General features: G+C 41.9%; 1 protein-coding gene across 1 annotated transcript in view; it reads left to right on the forward strand.

Annotated features, from left to right (window-relative positions):
- TBCD (tubulin folding cofactor D) overlaps positions 1-17210 on the forward strand; it is a 178474-nt gene that overhangs the window by 8658 nt on the left and 152606 nt on the right. Inside the window, exons 4-8 of the mRNA XM_032209501.1 lie at positions 6498-6595; positions 7114-7215; positions 8605-8751; positions 9412-9467; positions 16190-16322. Coding sequence (XP_032065392.1) covers positions 6498-6595; positions 7114-7215; positions 8605-8751; positions 9412-9467; positions 16190-16322 — 536 coding nt within the window. The remainder of the gene's footprint in view (positions 1-6497; positions 6596-7113; positions 7216-8604; positions 8752-9411; positions 9468-16189; positions 16323-17210) is intronic.

Here is a 17210-nt window from a genome sequence, read left to right on the forward strand (position 1 = left end):
ACCAGACAATGCCGGTTGGCGACTACCCGGGGGAGGTCTTTCTCTGTAGCTGCTCCGGCCCTGTGGAACGATCTTCCCGCAGAGATCCGGACCCTTCCCACTCTCCCGGCCTTCCGTAAAGCCATTAAAACCTGGCTGTTCCGGCAGGCCTGGGGCTGTTGACCCCAAAATATGGTCCAGCCCAACTCAGAATGGAGTGCATGATGTGTTTTTTAAATCTATCTTTTCTTTCTTCTTCTTTTTGATTTACTGTATTGTTAGCTGCCCGGAGTCCCACGGGATTGGGCGGCATACAAATGTTATTAAACTTCAAACTTAACAGAAATTAAGACAAGAATGAGTCCAAGCATGGGTTAAATACAGCCAATTTGCCCAGGACTGAATTGAAACTTTAAGCTACGCCTCTGCTGCTGACCATCCTCAGTTTTTTTCAATTCAGTCAGCCCAGTGGAAGTGCTTCAGGTTTCTCTTCATTCCTAACAGATTGCTTGGACTCTCCATTTTAATAAAGGAATTTTTCCTTGCCTTCATTGTGAGCAGGCTGGGTGAGCAAAATTTCTCAGTTTTTCCTTAATTGGACAAAATCACCTTTCTCAGCCTCCCCGGTGTCCTGGGTTCACCCGGGCACCGCGAAACTGCAGGCAGCTGTTGAGGGAGGCACGTGGGTTGGAGTGCCGACGCCAGCGCGATCGCTGCCTCCCCGCTGTGATCAGGCTCCCTGCTGAGGTCTCCGCTGCTGCCAACCGTATTTGTTTAAGGAGCTGGCAATCGGCATGTTGCTTCAGGGCTCCCAGAGAGTTCTGGTGGCAATTTTGGGTGGCCAATTTGAAGAGGTTGAAAGTTCTGGCTGCCATTTTGTTTCCTGCTTTCAGTTTCCCGCAGTTCTAGCTGCAGCTGCCTGGTCGCCTAGTTCTGCAGGTCGCCGTGTGGAGCCTTTTTGTCTGGTTTGCCGGCGGCTTGGTTCATTTTCCTCTACTTGTCAGCAACTGAGGTGGCGGTATAGGAGGGCGTGGCTCCCCTGGGTCATTATGCAACATCTGTTGACCTCCGTGGTGCTGGGAGCAGTTGGAGCTCGCAGCAGAAGGCTTCACTTTTATCTACCTTGGCTGGCCTTGCTTCCTATTGCCTCCAGTGTCTCTTTTCTGAGCGCTTTGGCAACTATCTCTTACCATGAAGGTGGTGAGTGGGGTTTCCCTGCCTTAGCAGTTAATTCTCAACATTCCAGCCATGGCAGACTGGGTCCCTGAGGGTTCAGTGCAGCCAGGGCTTTCCACCAAGGTATATTCCAGACAAGCTGGCAAGGCAGCCTAGGTGGCCATCAAGCCCTACTCCAGGCAGGGGTCTAAGCAGGGCTCCGGCCCAGATAAGGATGCCCTCCTTATCTGCCCTCCACTGGCAGAAGATCTTAGAGAAGCAGTTTTCCAAGGCCCAACAACAGGCCCAGGCCTCCAAGCCGGTCTCTCCTAGGGAACCCTCTCCAGAGGCCCAGCCCAGGCATGAGCTTGTCATATCTGAGAGTGAGGAGGAGGGGGAGTAGTTTTCTCCCACTGCTTCCTTTGCCATGGTGGGTTCCCCAGGACCCTCAATGGCTGACCAGGCTGATCTCTTTGCATGTCCCTTAGATCTTGAGGAAGAATCAGTTCATGTGGGCCCTCTGGTACCCCAGCAGCTGGTCATCCAACCCCATCCAATGATTGGAGATCAAGATGTCATAACCAGGGCCATTTCCCAGAGCATAGAGGCAGGCATGCTGCAGCGGGCCAAGCTCCCACGCATGTCCCGCCCTCTCCCAACCCAGGATCCCCCTCAGGAGGCACCCTTGGCCCATCAATCTCAGTCTCTCCATTCCTCTCTGGCCAGCGAGGACTCGGACTGGGAAGAAGACATTCTCTCCACATCGGAGCCTGAATTCTCGGCGGATTAAGGGGCTGTGTCTGAAAAACCCACCTTTACGAGGTTATTTAAGCAGGTCCATTTCAAGACTATCTTGAACAAGGCTAAGGCCCCCAGCTCAGGCAGCTCCTGATCCTGCAGACCTTTCCGAAGGGCTCTTCAAGGAGCAGGTGCCAGCACAAGAAATTGCTCCTGTCACAAAATTATTCCTTAATGTGGTGCAAAAGCAATGGGCACAGCCAGGTTCCCTTGCCATCCCTAGTGCTAATGATAAGAAGTTGTACACAGTAGATGCAAGTCTGAAGGACTTGCTGAAATTGCCCCCAGTGGACCCACCAGTGGCGCTCACTTCCTCCTCAGTGCTCCCATCTGGTATCCTAGAGGGACTCAAGGCAGAGGACAAGAGAGCAGAGAACGCCTGCCATAAGACTCATCAGGCAGCGGCTTGGGAGATTAAAACATCTGCCTCTGCGTCCTTCCTTTCTAGAGCCTCCCTACTCTAGCTGAGACAATTACTCACCAAGATTCCGGCCAGGGATACCAAATTGAGACAGGATGTCAATAAAATCATTGCAGCAACAGAGTACACTGCGGATGCCACCCTGAACGCTGCTAAGTTTGCGTCCAGGGCCCTGGTCTGCAATGTAACCACCTGATGCCTCTTGTGGCTCAGACACTGGACTGTGGACATGCGGTCCAAGTGGAAGCTTGCTTCTGCCCTGTTTAAAGGGGCCACGCTTTTTGGGGAGGCCCTGGATCCGGTCCTTATTGAGAATAAGGACAAAAAGAAGGTCATGCCCTCGGTCGTTAAGAAATCTGACTAAAAGGGTTCCAATTCCTACAGGAGGCAGTCCTTTTGGAACACGGAGCCTTTCACCAGCTCCGGGTCCTTCCATCGCTCCTACCCACAGAACATGGATAAGTCCCAGGACCGTCTGCTCTTTTGTGACAGGGGTCGCCAGCAGAACTTTTCTAAACACCCTTTCCAAGGGGGGTATGGCTCTAGGCCCTTCAGGCGATATAAGTGACCACCAACAGACTGCTCCCATAGGAGGGCATCTTCAACTGTTCCACACCCAATGGGAGCAGATCACGTCGGACCAGTCCACCAGCTCCGGGTCCTTACATCGCCCCTACCCAAACGATTCGCATAGGTCTGACCCTAGAGTTCCTCTCCCCACTCTTCATCACTTCATTCGATGCCCTACCCCTTCATGTCTGGTCAAGACGGCTCTCATGGAACAGGAAACCCTTCATCTCAGGAACATCAGGGCCATAGAACTGGTTCCACCAGGTCAGGAGGGGACAGGCTTTTGTTCCATCCTATTCCTAGTTCCAAAGAATTCCAGGGGGTGGAGGGGAATCCTAGATTTAAAAAAGCTAAACCACCATATAGCTTACAGGAGGTTCAAGATGCAGTCCCTTCAGTCAATCCTGGGCTGCATCAGGCCAGGGGATCCACTAACATCCATAGATCTCAAAGAGGCCTGCCTCCATGTCCCTATTCGCAAGACCACAAGTTCCTGAGATTCTTTTATGCAGGCAGCTACTACCAGTATACAGGGCCTTGCCGTTCAGCCTGTCATTGGTCCCCAGAACGTTTACAAAAATCCTTGCAGTGGTGGCAGCCTTCTTCAGATCCCATCTAGTGCTACTCCACTGCTATCTGGATGCTCATACAATCGTCATCATGCCAATAAGTGACGTAAAACCTGAGTTACACAATGAGAATCGTTCAAGACCACGGGTTCTCAATGAACTGGGAAAAAAGCCATCTAGAGCCGACAACCAGGCTGCAGCACCTAGGCACCATCATCGACACCGTGAGTTGTCAGGTTTTCCTGTCACCAGAATGGGTGGCGAGCCTCAAGGAACGGGTTCTGCAGGTGCAGCAGTCCTCTCACGCCAATATTGTGCAGTTATCCAACTCTTAGGGAAGATGATCTCCTGCCTTTCCATCATGCCTTGGGCGAGGCTTCATTCTTGACCCCTACAGTGGCTCCTTCTGCCCTACCAGAGGGCCAACGAGAGCAACTCTTAGGCGATGGTGCAGGTCTCAACGAAGATACGTCACTCCCTCAAGTGGTGGCTGTCTCCCGCCCTGGCGAAAGGTACTCCCTTCATCTCACCATCACAATGGATGTCAGCCTCTTCGGCTGGGGAGCCCACCTACACAGATTGCACAAGGCAGGCGGTCAACTCCCGAGACAACACACAGCATCAATTGGCTGGAGTTGAGAGCGGTGAGGCTCACTCTCCTTCACTTCCTCAATGACATCCAAGGTCATCATGTGATGGTGCTTATAGACAATGTGGCGACAAAGGCGCACATAAACCGCCAGGGGGGCACACAATCCAAATCACTGATTGCAGAGGCTGACTCCCTGGGAAGATGGGTGGAGAAACACTTGATCTCAATACAGGCGGAGTACATTTCTGGGGTCAACAACATCCAAGCGGATTGACTGAGCAGGTCTACGGTCGGCCACTCGGAATGGCGTCTACATCCGGACCTGTTCTACCAACTATCTCAGAGGTTCGGCCGACCACTACTCAACCTATTCCCCACCCTGGAGAACACACACCTTCCCAGGTTGTTTGCCAGGTTCCACACCCCGCAAGCCGAAGGGGTCAACACTCTTCACTGCCCGTGGCCATCAGGACTTCTATATGTGTTCCCACCATTGCCTCTCCTCCCCAGGGTGACCAGGAAGATCCTGTTGGAAGGAGCGGAGGTCCTGCTTGTAGCCCTGTTCTAGCCCAGAAGAACCTGGTTCGCCGACCTGGTGAGTCTCTCTGTCAATCCCCCATGACGGATTCCCCAACACGAGGTCTCTCTCAGCCAGAGGCCACTGCAACATCCAGAGCGCCAATGGCTACGGCTGGCTGTCTGGCACTTGAGAGGGACCTCCTGAGCAGGGGCAGACTCCACCAAGGTCATCCACACCATTCAGGCGTCCAGACGGCCCTCCTTGACCAAGATATACAATGCCACTTGGAGATCTTTTGACACCTGTTGTACAACTCATAGTGTGACGGCAACCTCGGCTACGATTCCACAGATATTGGACTACTTGCAAGATGGACTAGATCAGGGCCTAATACACTCAGGTGTCAGGTGGCTGCGTTATCCACAATTCTTGCTCCGGATGAACATTCGTCTCTTGGTTGCTACCCCACTATTCGTAGTTTCCTGTGGGTGCGACCAACCTGAGGCCCCCCGGTTGTCCACAGGTACCTGTCATGGGACTTCAATGTTGTGTTACGGGCCCTGATTGGCCCACCATTTGAGCCGCTTTGATCTGCCAGACTTAAACATTTGACTTTCAAAACCGCCTTCTTGATTGCCATCACTTCTGTGCGGTGTATTTCGGAGTTGGCAGCCCTGTCGGTTCAGGAGGACCTGTGCTTGATACAACCAGACAGGGTGATCCTCTGACTGGACCTGACATTTATTCCCAAAATCAACTCCTGGTTCCATCGGGCCCAGGAGATCATTCTTCAGGATTTTTGCCCACATCCCAAAAATACTAAGGAGAAAAGATGGCACATACTTGATGTTCGTAGAATGCTTCATAAATACATCAAGCGCACAGCATTTTGAATCGCTTTTTGTTTCTTTTCAACCTGCATCCCAAGGTCGGAAAGTTTCCTCGTCTACCATCGGACGTTGGTTACGGGCATGCATTACTCTCGCCCACGTTCTCCAGTCCAAACTGGTGCCTTGCCATATCACTGCACATTCTACAAGGAGCGTCGCTACCATGGCGGGCTGGGCCACCCAGGCACCGATAGAGGAGATTTGCAGGGTGGCCATTTGGACTTCCTTGTCTCCGTTCATTCGTAACTATAAACTGGACAAATTTGCTTCTGCGGAGGGGGCTTTTGGGAGATGAGTCCTTCAGGGCATTCATACCAGCGGAGAGACCCTGAACTCGACAGTTTCTTGCCCTAGTGACATTTAGCTTGGGTATGTCCCATGCTTGGACTCTCCAAGCAGCGCCCAGGAAAATGACCATTGTCTTACCTGAAGGGTTGTTTTCTGGGCGCTGCGAAGGAGAGTCCAACCCCATCCTGGGGTCTAACTCTGCTATTCTGTGCAGACCTTTTGGACTGACCATATGGATATAGTTGCAGACTTGTTTTTTGGAATGGTTCTTTGGATTTGTTATCGGAATTTTCAGCGCACAACAGTTCCACGCCTTCATTGAAAAAAACTGATAATGGTCAGCACCAGAGGCATGGCTTAAAGTTTCAATTCAGTCCTGGGCAGATTGGCTGTATTTAACCCATGCTTGGACTCTCCTTTGCAACGCGCAGAAAACGACCCTTCAGGTAAACCAATGGTCATTCTCTTCAAACTTGGCTCTGGCTCTTCCCTTTGGGTGGTAGGGAATAAATCCAATCTCTCCCTCTACTATGTGTCAACATTTCATATATCTGAAGAAAGCCACTGTGTCAGATAGAAACAACAACATGTGATTTCCATGAAACAAATTAGGTAATCCATTCTGATACTTATTTGTGAGTCTGTTTAGCGGGAGACAAAAAAGTCAAGTAACTTTTCTTTTATCACCTTACCTATTTCCCTATGTTTTCTCTAGAGTGGATGTTGAATTTGTTGCTAAATATTATCCGACATGAAGCATCTCCTCCTCTTCTAATTCATCTAGCCTTTCAGTTTCTCTACATTATTTCAAAGGTAAAATAATTTTTTAATATAATAGTAATATGGATTTACTGCTATATTCTCAAATTAGATAAAAGTGGGACAGTCATTCATAATATAGTTATTGTCAAATGAGCGGTTTAGACTTCTGAGTCTACTTTTGCAGTGGTTTGTGGAGAGGATATAATCATAAAGGACTAAGCTTTATAGAATTGCTCTTTCATAGTTTGCAACTGAAAAGTTAGTAGTCCTTAAATAAACTCCACAGAGCCTAAAAACTCCCTCTTTTTATTAGATCCTTACATATAAGCAGTTTAACTGTAATCACTTTATATTTCTACTATTATTATTGATACTTTGTGACTTTTATCATTGTATTGATTACATAAATATTAACTGTTTGCCTATTGTATTGCAAATGCATAACTTGAAAGCTTCCTTGAGCTTGAGAACCGGTGCGATGTCAAATATTAATTAAACAATTGAATTCATTTTTACATTTCCATAAAGGGAGATGAATCATTATAATGCAAATGCTTTTGTTCACCTAGGTACGAGGATATAAAACCTTATTGCGATTATTTCCTCATGAAGTAGCAGATGTACAGCCTGTTCTAGATATGCTTGTAGCTCAGAATCCAAAAGAATATGAGGTATGCTATCATTCCATTATAGCTGTCACTGTCCCCATTGAAAGCAGACTGCTGAAGCATTAGCAAGCTTTGGTTTTACTGTCAATATTACTACAGAGATTATAATGAATGAACTGCTTTATACATTCATTTATGTAGCCATCCATTTTTTAGAGGGGAGAGATGTTTTCAGTTGTGGTGTTAGTTTCTGTTAGAATGTCTTGTCTTTATCTCCCAGCCATTTAAATGGCTGAATTTTGACATTTTGTATGCTTGCATGTGTATAGAGATTTAAAGAATATTTTGTCCTTGCTATGTATTGATCAAGGGACATGGTGGCTCAGTGGCTAAGACACTGAGCTTGTCAATCAGAAAGATCGGCACTTCAGCGGTTCGAATCCCTAGCACCGCATAACGGAGTGAGCTCCTGTTACTTGTCCCAACTTCTGCCAACCTAGCAGTTTGAAAGCATGTAAAAATGCAAGTAGAAAAATAGGAACCACCTTTGGTGGGAAAGGTAACAGCATTCCGTGTGCCTTTGGCGTTTAGTCATGCCGGCTACATGACCATGGAGACATCTTCAGGCAGTGCTGGCTCTTTGGCTTTGAAACGGAGATGAGCATCGTTATGTATTGATCTTTAAAATATTTTATGTACTTATCTTTGTACCTATCCTGTCCTTTCTTTGCACCTTTTGTTGAGAACTATTGTTAGATTTGTATTAGTGCAATTGATGTATCAGAGTATATCTTTGCTTTCATTTATATTGCTTGAATACAAGCCTATTCTATTTGCATATTATGATGCCTTTCCAATGGTGCAACCTTACCAGAAGGCAAATACAATATTAGGATGATGAGACACAATCTGCCCCACTCACAAGCTAAGTTTAGATTCAATAATTGTTACTAGGTAACATGCTATCTAGGTTGGCTTTGATGAATGCTGATTATTTTGCTTAAAAGCATACAGTTGTCACAATATTTTTTTGTTTTTGAGTTGTAGTTTGAAAATTACCAGCTATTAACTTTTAACTTGATAAAATTTAACAGAATGGCAAAAGTGCTTTATCTACTAATGGATCTATGCGAGAGATAAACAAAATAGATCAAATACAAAATATCTTGAGCTTTGAACAGTTTGTATCAAGCTATTCCAAGTGATTGAAACGTTTTGCATTCAAAGTATCTTTTCAAAACGCTAGTGTTTATGTTTATATTTTCTTTGGGTTCAACACAATCCATATCCTAATAGAACCAAATATACCTCCCTTTTTCTCATATTTGTCTTAATTTATTATCTAGATAATTTTCTATCGCGATTTTGCAAGTAGAAATAGTTTTTACACTGTACACTGGAAGTTTTCTGAGAGCATTCACTATGTATTTTATTCTTTTTCTGTCTTGCTAGACCTGGGAGACTCGTTACATGCTCTTGTTGTGGTTATCTGTAACATGTTTGATCCCATTTGATTTGGCACGGCTAGATGGAAATATCTCTTCTGTAGAAGGATGCCCTCGTGTATCAACAATGGATCGAATTCTGGCAGTAGCAAAAGTAGGTATAATTGCATAAAATCATGATTTATAGAATGGTTTCTTTCACTTTAAAAACGTGATTGTAACTTAAACATAGTTTTTTTCCTGCTTAATCCTGTTACACAAATTATCATAATAATCATTCAAACTTATTGTATACTGATGGGGGAGGGAAATCTCATTTATAGAATCAGCTTTGATAACGAAGGTGTCGTTTATTTTGATATTGCATACTTTATTTTCTAATTCATGATCCTTTACTAACACTGTAGAGTGTTGCAGAGTTTAAAACAAGTATTTTGTTTAGAAACATGCATTTTCTGATTCTATGCATATAAATGTTGAAAAAGAAAATGCAGTGGGCAATTAAAATAAACTGTTCCTAAAGCAATTTTGAAGACAGTTTTGTTTACAAGTGCCTATCCTCCACATCTTTGAATTTTGCAGACTTTTTGGCAGTTTATTTATATGCTAGCTTAACATTCTATATAGGAATGTAGTTTTTAAAATTATCCTTCTCAAATTTCAACTTTTCATCCATCTTGATTTCCGTACACACACACACACACACACACACACACACACACACACACACACACTGAATTTTGTTTATATAATTTACTTTGTATGATCAATTTTAATATAATAAAATGCAATTCAAATCTCTTCTTATTTTTAGTCATACCTTGTTGTAAGTGATAAGTCTCGTGATGCAGCTGCAGTCCTGGTCTCAAAGTAAGTTTCTTATGCTGATAGAGAAAAATGTGAAACTTAAAAAAAAAAACATTATCAATAAGGCTAGACTTATTTGTTAAAATACATTTGCAACATGAATACATAAGCACTTACCATATTTTTTGGAGTATAAGACACTATGGAGTATAAGACACACATTAGTTTTGGGGGAGAAAAACAAGAAAAAAAATTCTGCATCTGCATACCTGCATCCATCGGTATTCACCTGGCTAGTGTCCTTGCAGCAAACAGCAAACAGCCTGGTCAGCTTCAGCATGCTGTTGCCATCGCCAATTCCTGCTGCTTGGAGTGGTCCAGAAATGCAACGTGTGGAGGCAAAAAATGAGGCATACGGAGGCCAAAAACATGGCGCGTGGAGACCAAAAATGCAACACGCAGAGGCGGCTATCTGCGGTGATGTGCTGTGGGTATCCCCGCAGCCTGGAATGGGTCTAAAATTGGAGTTGCGGAGGCCAAAAACGTGATGCACAGAGGCAAAAAATAGCCAAAGGGTGGGGGCCAGCAGATGGGTGGGCAACATTCGCTGGTATTATATGCTGAAAAATATAGTAAGTCAATATACACAATAGCAGCAAGAGAATTAGCTTCAGGGCAAAAAGTAAGTTTATTAATAATGCCAACTCCTGTTTTCTTCATTAAGATAATCCTTGACTTAAGATCATCCCTTTAGCCACTGGTCAAGTTATGATCCCAGAAAGGGGATTGAAGTTCCGATGGCCAGGTTTTTTTCATGGTCATTTGACTGAACTTTGGGTGCTTGGCAGAATAGCCACCTTTATGGCCATTTGCAGCATCTGGGATATATGTGATCATGTTTTATGAAGGTTTTGCCAAAAACCAGCGGTTTCTTCGGATTTTCGGCAAAACCATGCTCATGCAGAATCATTGATTCGCTTAATGATCACCACATTTGCTTAATGACCGCCATAAAAAAGATTGTAAAATTTGTTGACATACAATCATAATGGTCAGACTCTATTATAGTCGTATGTCGAAGAAGGGATATAAAGAAGGGGTAAGCCTTCAGAATTCTCTCAGGGCCAAAGTTGCGTAAAAGTATTTTTATATGCGACCCCTGCCAATAGCAATGACAATATGGCAAATTTGTCAGTGACAGTATGTTGTGTAGGCCGGTGTGCCTCTGTGTGTAAATGCTATTTATATGTTTAACGAAGGATGGGGAAATCAGGTTGTAGTCACCAAGTTTGGGTAACAAAACATGTAGAAATATGGAGCCCTCAGACTTGTTTCTTTTTCTTAGTGAAGGTGGTAGACATAGTTTCTTGGAGTCACTCTGCTTCCAAGAAAGATTACTATGAGGTTTTCTTAGTCTCCACCTGTGCTGTCGGAGGGTAGAATGGGAGAAAATCCTGCCAGCCATGATGGCTACCATTTTAAGCTTTGTTATAAGTAAGAGAGCCTAAGAAAGATAACTTAAATCCTTAACATTGTCATTTTTCTTAATGTTTTCTGATTAACTCCCACAATTGCATGGCTTTCGGAGACAACTAAGTGTAATCAGATCACATATGACTGATTCTTCATCTCCTCTTCCCCATCCCCATCCCACAAATATTGGTTTATTTGAGCATCCTTGGAGTATATTGATACCTCCCCCACCCCTTTTAGTGATATTGTCCTGGCTGCAGTCTTTAAAGTGCTGCACTATTACTATAAGAAATAAGTGTACATGTAAAAGACATTCAAATATTTCAGTACCATGGAAAATTAATCAGTTATTCCAAATTAAATACAGTACTTTTCATAACTGTGGTAAAAAGAGAGATGCATTAGCTGGGTTATTAGAAATTTCTATCAAATCATCTGTCTTAATAGGATTCTTTTTATGTTAATAAGAGTCAGTAAATACTGTAAAGCATCATCATCATAACCATCCATCAAGTTGGTGTTGACTTTTAGTAATGACAGATTTCCTCCATGATGACCTGTTCCTAATCAGGTATTTCAGATCTTCTAACCGTGGACCTCTTACCACTGTAATTGAGACCTTTTTTTGCTGGTCATAATCTTCTTTCCAGCATTAGAACCATCTCTAGAGAGCTTGGTCTTGCATAATGTGTCCAAATGGGATAATTTGAGACTGCAATAAAAGATAGATCAGTAAACAAATCAAATGCATTTCTCTGTTGTATTAAGAGTATGCAGAACAATTAAAAGTTTTGACATAACGTCAACATCTATATAAATAAAAATAATGGTTATTTGTTCAAAATCGCTAATCTCCGAAAGTTCTTCACCGATTGCTTTGAAATTTTGACACAACATTGCATTTGAATATGTGAATGTATATTATATAGATGCCATACCTGTGACAGGTAAAAACGTGATTTTTTGTAAAAACATGCTTTTTTGAAAACCAGCACCATCTGGTGGACGTAAAAGCAACACACGCTATACTAAATATTTCATGAATCCATTTCAATGTTTCCAGCACCATCTGGTGGACGTAAAAGCAACACATGCTATACTAAATATTTCATGATTCCATTTCAATGTTTCCGATTGCATTGTTATATTGAATTTTCATAGATTTTGATTTATTTTCATTTTGATTTAATTATTTTGTGTGACATTGTGTTGGAATTGAGCTGTGTTGTTTACCATAGTGTTCATTTAGTGAGTATAGTATATTCAGAACAGTTTGGCCTCTCTCCAGCTTCGTCCTGACGGTCCCTTTATATGTGTGGCTGGGCTATGGACACACCCTTTCCCCTTTCCGCTCCTCCTCTGACGAGTTTCTGCCATTTCTGCCAAACGGAACTGAAGCCCTTCGGCCTCCCCCTCCCCTCTCTCCTCTCCCTTCCCACCGGGACTTTGCTGTCTGCAGCAGGGTGCCACCTGTGCCATCTCTCGGCTGCCTCCCCCCGCCCTTAAGCTGGCCTATCCCCGGCCAACCCAGCAGAGCTCGAGAGGAGGCGGAGGCGGAGCGTCTCCTCAGCCCGGCCGGCCCATGCGCGCTCTCCACACACACCCTCACAGTGAGCCAGCTATGGCCTCGCCAAGGCGGCTCCGATCTCCGGCCTGAGGTGCAGCGGGGCTGGGGCAGCCCCTAGGTGCCCCGTGAGGTGGCACACCGAGGACTTCTCCTCTGAGATCCTGGACGTTTCACTCTCCCGGGCCAACGACTTGGGGGAGCCCGAGCGCAGCTCCTCCGAGGAGATGCTCAATAACTTCCACGAGGCCGACAGCCCTGGCGCCGTCTCCCCCAACCAGCCTCGCCCGGCCCAGCAGCCCCGAGTCCTGACCAATGGCAGCACCCACCTGCCGCCCCACTACACCCAGACTGGGCCATAGCAACGCGTGGCCGGGTACAGCTAGTTTGTTAAATAATTTCAGTAGCTCAACTCTTCCTCTTCCCTCCACACTATTTGTTTCAAATTAGCAACAAAATTACCTGATGTGGGTTGTTGTTTGCTTTTTCTTTAGCTAATTATTTTTTGCAATCCATGTTTATTGTTTGTCACCCAGAGTTGTTATAAATCAAGTGGCCTTACAAATAAATAGATTTATAAATTATTTTAATAATGCTTTATAACTACATCTAATAATGCTTTTTTTAAAAAATTACATTGGCGAAATTCCTCAGAAGTTACAGCTTAGTTCTATATATTAAAATGTGGTTTTAAAAACATTTTATGTAGAATTTCACAGAATATGAACATATAATCTAGGGTCACATTGTTTGAAAATTGTTCAAAAGTCTTTGGATCTTAATTACAGCAATTACACTATATCTCTGCTTTTCATTAAAGCATCCAATTTTTTCTAAGTTTCTGTGCAAGGTTGGAAAACATGTGTATATCTTAATGAATAAGTGAGAACTGTTATACTTAATGAGATTTGAAGCAAATCTTCCAAATCAGTTTAAAAATAATTTCTGTTAAAGTTTACAATGATAAAAAATAAAAATGAATAGAGACTACAAAAAATAAAATTGAAAAGGAAAAATGGAAAGAGCAGAAAAAGAAATAAAATATAAACAAAAAACAAAAAAGAAGTAACTTCCCTCTTCATTATGACAAGTACAAATAATTTTAGTAACATCACCTTTTCTTAAAATATAACAAATGTTTTTTTCTTCCCATATCTGATTTCTTTACATCTTCTCTTGGTCTCCTCTCAGAATATCCTTCAAAATTTTAACAGATCTCTTTGTAAATCTAGTAAAAAAAATTATCGAAAATTTTCTGTTTTAATACTTAATTTCTCTTTTTCAAATATCAAGACCTCATCCAGTTTCATTTGTATATTCAGTATACCCTCCATACATTTCTATATCATTCTTGTAACTTATCATGTTTAAATGCATATTAAAAATAATCTATTATCTGGTATAGCTTGTTCTTCTTTTGTTAGAACATTTGCATATTCTTAAAATTAATTTCCAACTCTATTGTTCACAAGTCTCCACAAAGATCCACTGTTAAGTATTTGCTCCATTTATTCTAGTGTGTCAAATCTGATTATCCTACTTCATTAATTGTCATCTTTAATTTCTTCTACTTCCCTCTAGTGTGCAACATTCACAGTCCTATATTATCATGGTTTTCCAAAACAACTGCAATTTTCCTTGAGAAAATTTCTTATAATTAATTTTATATTCTTATTTCAAATCCGTCTGGCCCTTTAATCCATTTAGAACCTTCCAACATCAACACTCTGTACATCTTTTTTGCTTTTTATTTCAAAAAGTAATATTTTTCTAAATCCTTAAATTTGCATTCAAAATATATTTCACAAAGGATTATTTCAAAAGTAGTAAAAAGTAATTCCAAAGGTAATTAAGAAATGGGACTTGATTGAGCTGTATTACAACTGTGAGCTTGGGTGGAATATTCTCTCAATTCCCAGTTGTTCAACTCACAAATAACCGAAAAACCTCAGTTCTTGTAGTCTAAGCAGGAGCAGCTGTCCAGGGTACATGTGGGCAATCTCACAATCTCTTCTTTTTCTGGAGAGATTTCCACCATCCAGGATCCAGCATCAGCCACTGATATATTCCATAAACACTGCCCTGCTTTGGCAGAGACATTTGAGATGCCATGGTCTCACAGGAAGTGTCTTCCATTGTCATTTTTGAAATGCGCACAATTTATGTTAAGTGCAAAGGCATATTGCAATGCTTTTAGTGATATCTAGTGGGAACTTCAAGACATTTGTGCAAATAACTTTATATATTGCTTTGGATCTACTGGAATTATTGCAAATCTACTGAAAATATATTTGATAAAACAATACAGCATAATTGAAGCCCATAATCCACATTAATGTTGCTTTTGTTAAAAAAATACCCCAGAAATCAGACTTTTCATCCAAGTTTCCTATACCATTCATTTGGAAGAATCACATTTAAAATTTATCTTTTGTTCCTGGGGTTTATTTATTTATTTTACATTATCTTTATATCCGACTTTTCATAGAGGATCCCAAGATACATAGTATCCCCCCCTCCATCCTTGCCCATTTTTCCCTATAATGTAACCATTTGAGGTAGATTGAACTGAAAGAGAATAATTGGCTTAAAGTCAATTAAGTGAGCTTTTGTAGTTATGAATAAATTAGAATGTTGGTCTACTTGGGGACAGACCAATACCATAACAATATTGGCTTTCTAATAAAGATCAATTTGCATACAATATAAGTATAGTTCAGGTTTGAATCTGCTTAACTTCCAGGATCAGGTAATTTCCAAATTTCCTTAGCAATCCTTGAACTGGAAAAAAGCAGAGTCAGCCTTCCTCATTTTGCTGCTAGCTTTTATATAATGTCACACTAGATGGCATTATATAAAAGCTAGGTCCATGCAAACTTAGCTAATTAGAAAAAAACAACAACCTCAGGGTTGGACATTAATATTTGAATGGGAAATCATCAGGACATTTCTGAACTGTAAGCTAATTGGGAAAGGTAAAAGAAATCCAAAAAGCAAAAAACAGGAAGAAGGTAATTACAAATAACTTCCATATTGTCCCAAAGGTGCTTTTTCAGGAGGCAACTGGACTTTCTTGTTTTTTTCTTTTGAAGACGTTTTGCTTCTCATCCAAGAAGCTTCTTCAGTTCCGACAGGATAGTGGGGAATGGAAGGATTCGTTGAAGCACTTGGAAGTGTATCTGTGTCCTCAGGGTCATCTGAGTCCTGTAGTCTGCATTTTTTTCTCTGGAAATCCATTCCTACTCCCACACCATTCAAAGGGTTCAATAACCATTCAATAAATTCCATATTCCTACCAAGAAAACTATATGAATGTGTCCATAGAATCACTCTGCATTGAGATCAGCTTGAGGAAGATTTATCTTCCCTACTAATAGGAAAAAAAGATTTGGAGAAAGTTACTTCTTTTCTGAAAATTGTGTTATGGGAACATGGGAAATATATATTTTAAAGCCTATTTTCAAAAAAATGATAGAAATTGAATTTCTATTTTCCTTTCCTCCACCATTTCAAGATGATTTGATGTGTACTGTGACAATTCATATTTCTGCATTATGACCTTCTTTAGAAAAGATAGAGTTAAAGAACTGACATTGGAATGTTTCCAATTGAAATATGTTGGAAAGCATCCATTGGACAATTGCCTTCAGGAAAAAAAAACCAGTTTGGCTAATAGGAAAAATTTGTTACCAGTTGAATTGCTCTGAATAGGTAACTTGCAACGTGTGTACTTTTTCTTTGTATGTAGGTTTATTACCCGCCCTGATGTCAGACAAAAAAGAATGGCAGACTTCCTGGATTGGACCCTTTCAACATTATCTAAATCCTCTTTTCAGACCATTGAGGGGACTTTTGTAATGGATGGCATGCTTCAAGCCCTGGTAAACAATTGTTTTCAAAGATAATCCCATTTTTTCTTTTTTAAATGCTATTTTTAACTGTGGCAACTCCCTTAATTGTTGGAAGTATTTCCAAATTATATGTGGCTGCCAGGACACAGAACAAAATTCCTCTGCTACTCTTAGTTGTATCGGAGAAGGCGTCAGTGTATCTGGCAAGGGAAATCTGCAAAGGTCTTACCGTGTAAATGATGAAAAGTACTGGAGCTCTTTGGGCCCATATGTGTCAGACATAAACCATCAGATCCACACTCAAAAAGAGTTCAATTAGCTATTTATAGTATGTGCAAGCCTATAATACAGAAATCTTCTTAGACTGGTGGTTTGCTTCAAGGGCAGTCAGACCTCAACCTCTTATCCTTATGTAGGGATTCTAGACTAACTCCTCATTTGATCCCACTCGCTAGCTCGACCAGTCACTCTCCAGCAGTATAAGATGCAACGTCCCTAAAGAATATTTATTTTTGTTGCAAAAGTTAAACAAGACAAAGGATTGCACATATCAACTGACAAATAGATTTAGATAATAATCATTCATGGACATTATTACTTAGTCACTTATTTAGTTTTGAATGTGACACTATTTACAAACCAGCTGAAATAAAGAGTTAGACATCTCAATATAACATATAGTAGTACATTGATCACTAGTATGAGAATGATATGTATTCCTATGTACTCCCTCTTTCCTGCAATATGTAGCTTTCACACTTCTCATTTGGTTTATTCAACTACTAATCTATGATACCTGAACTGAAAAACTAGTTTATGTGCTACTTATTAACTTTAAGAAACTTTTGGTTTATTAATATATTTTATATATTGGCCTAAACTTGTGAAGTTTTTATGGCCAGCTGCCTATTACGTGTA

Source organism: Thamnophis elegans, chromosome 2 (assembly GCF_009769535.1).
Source record: "Thamnophis elegans isolate rThaEle1 chromosome 2, rThaEle1.pri, whole genome shotgun sequence".
Lineage (NCBI taxonomy): Eukaryota > Metazoa > Chordata > Lepidosauria > Squamata > Colubridae > Thamnophis > Thamnophis elegans.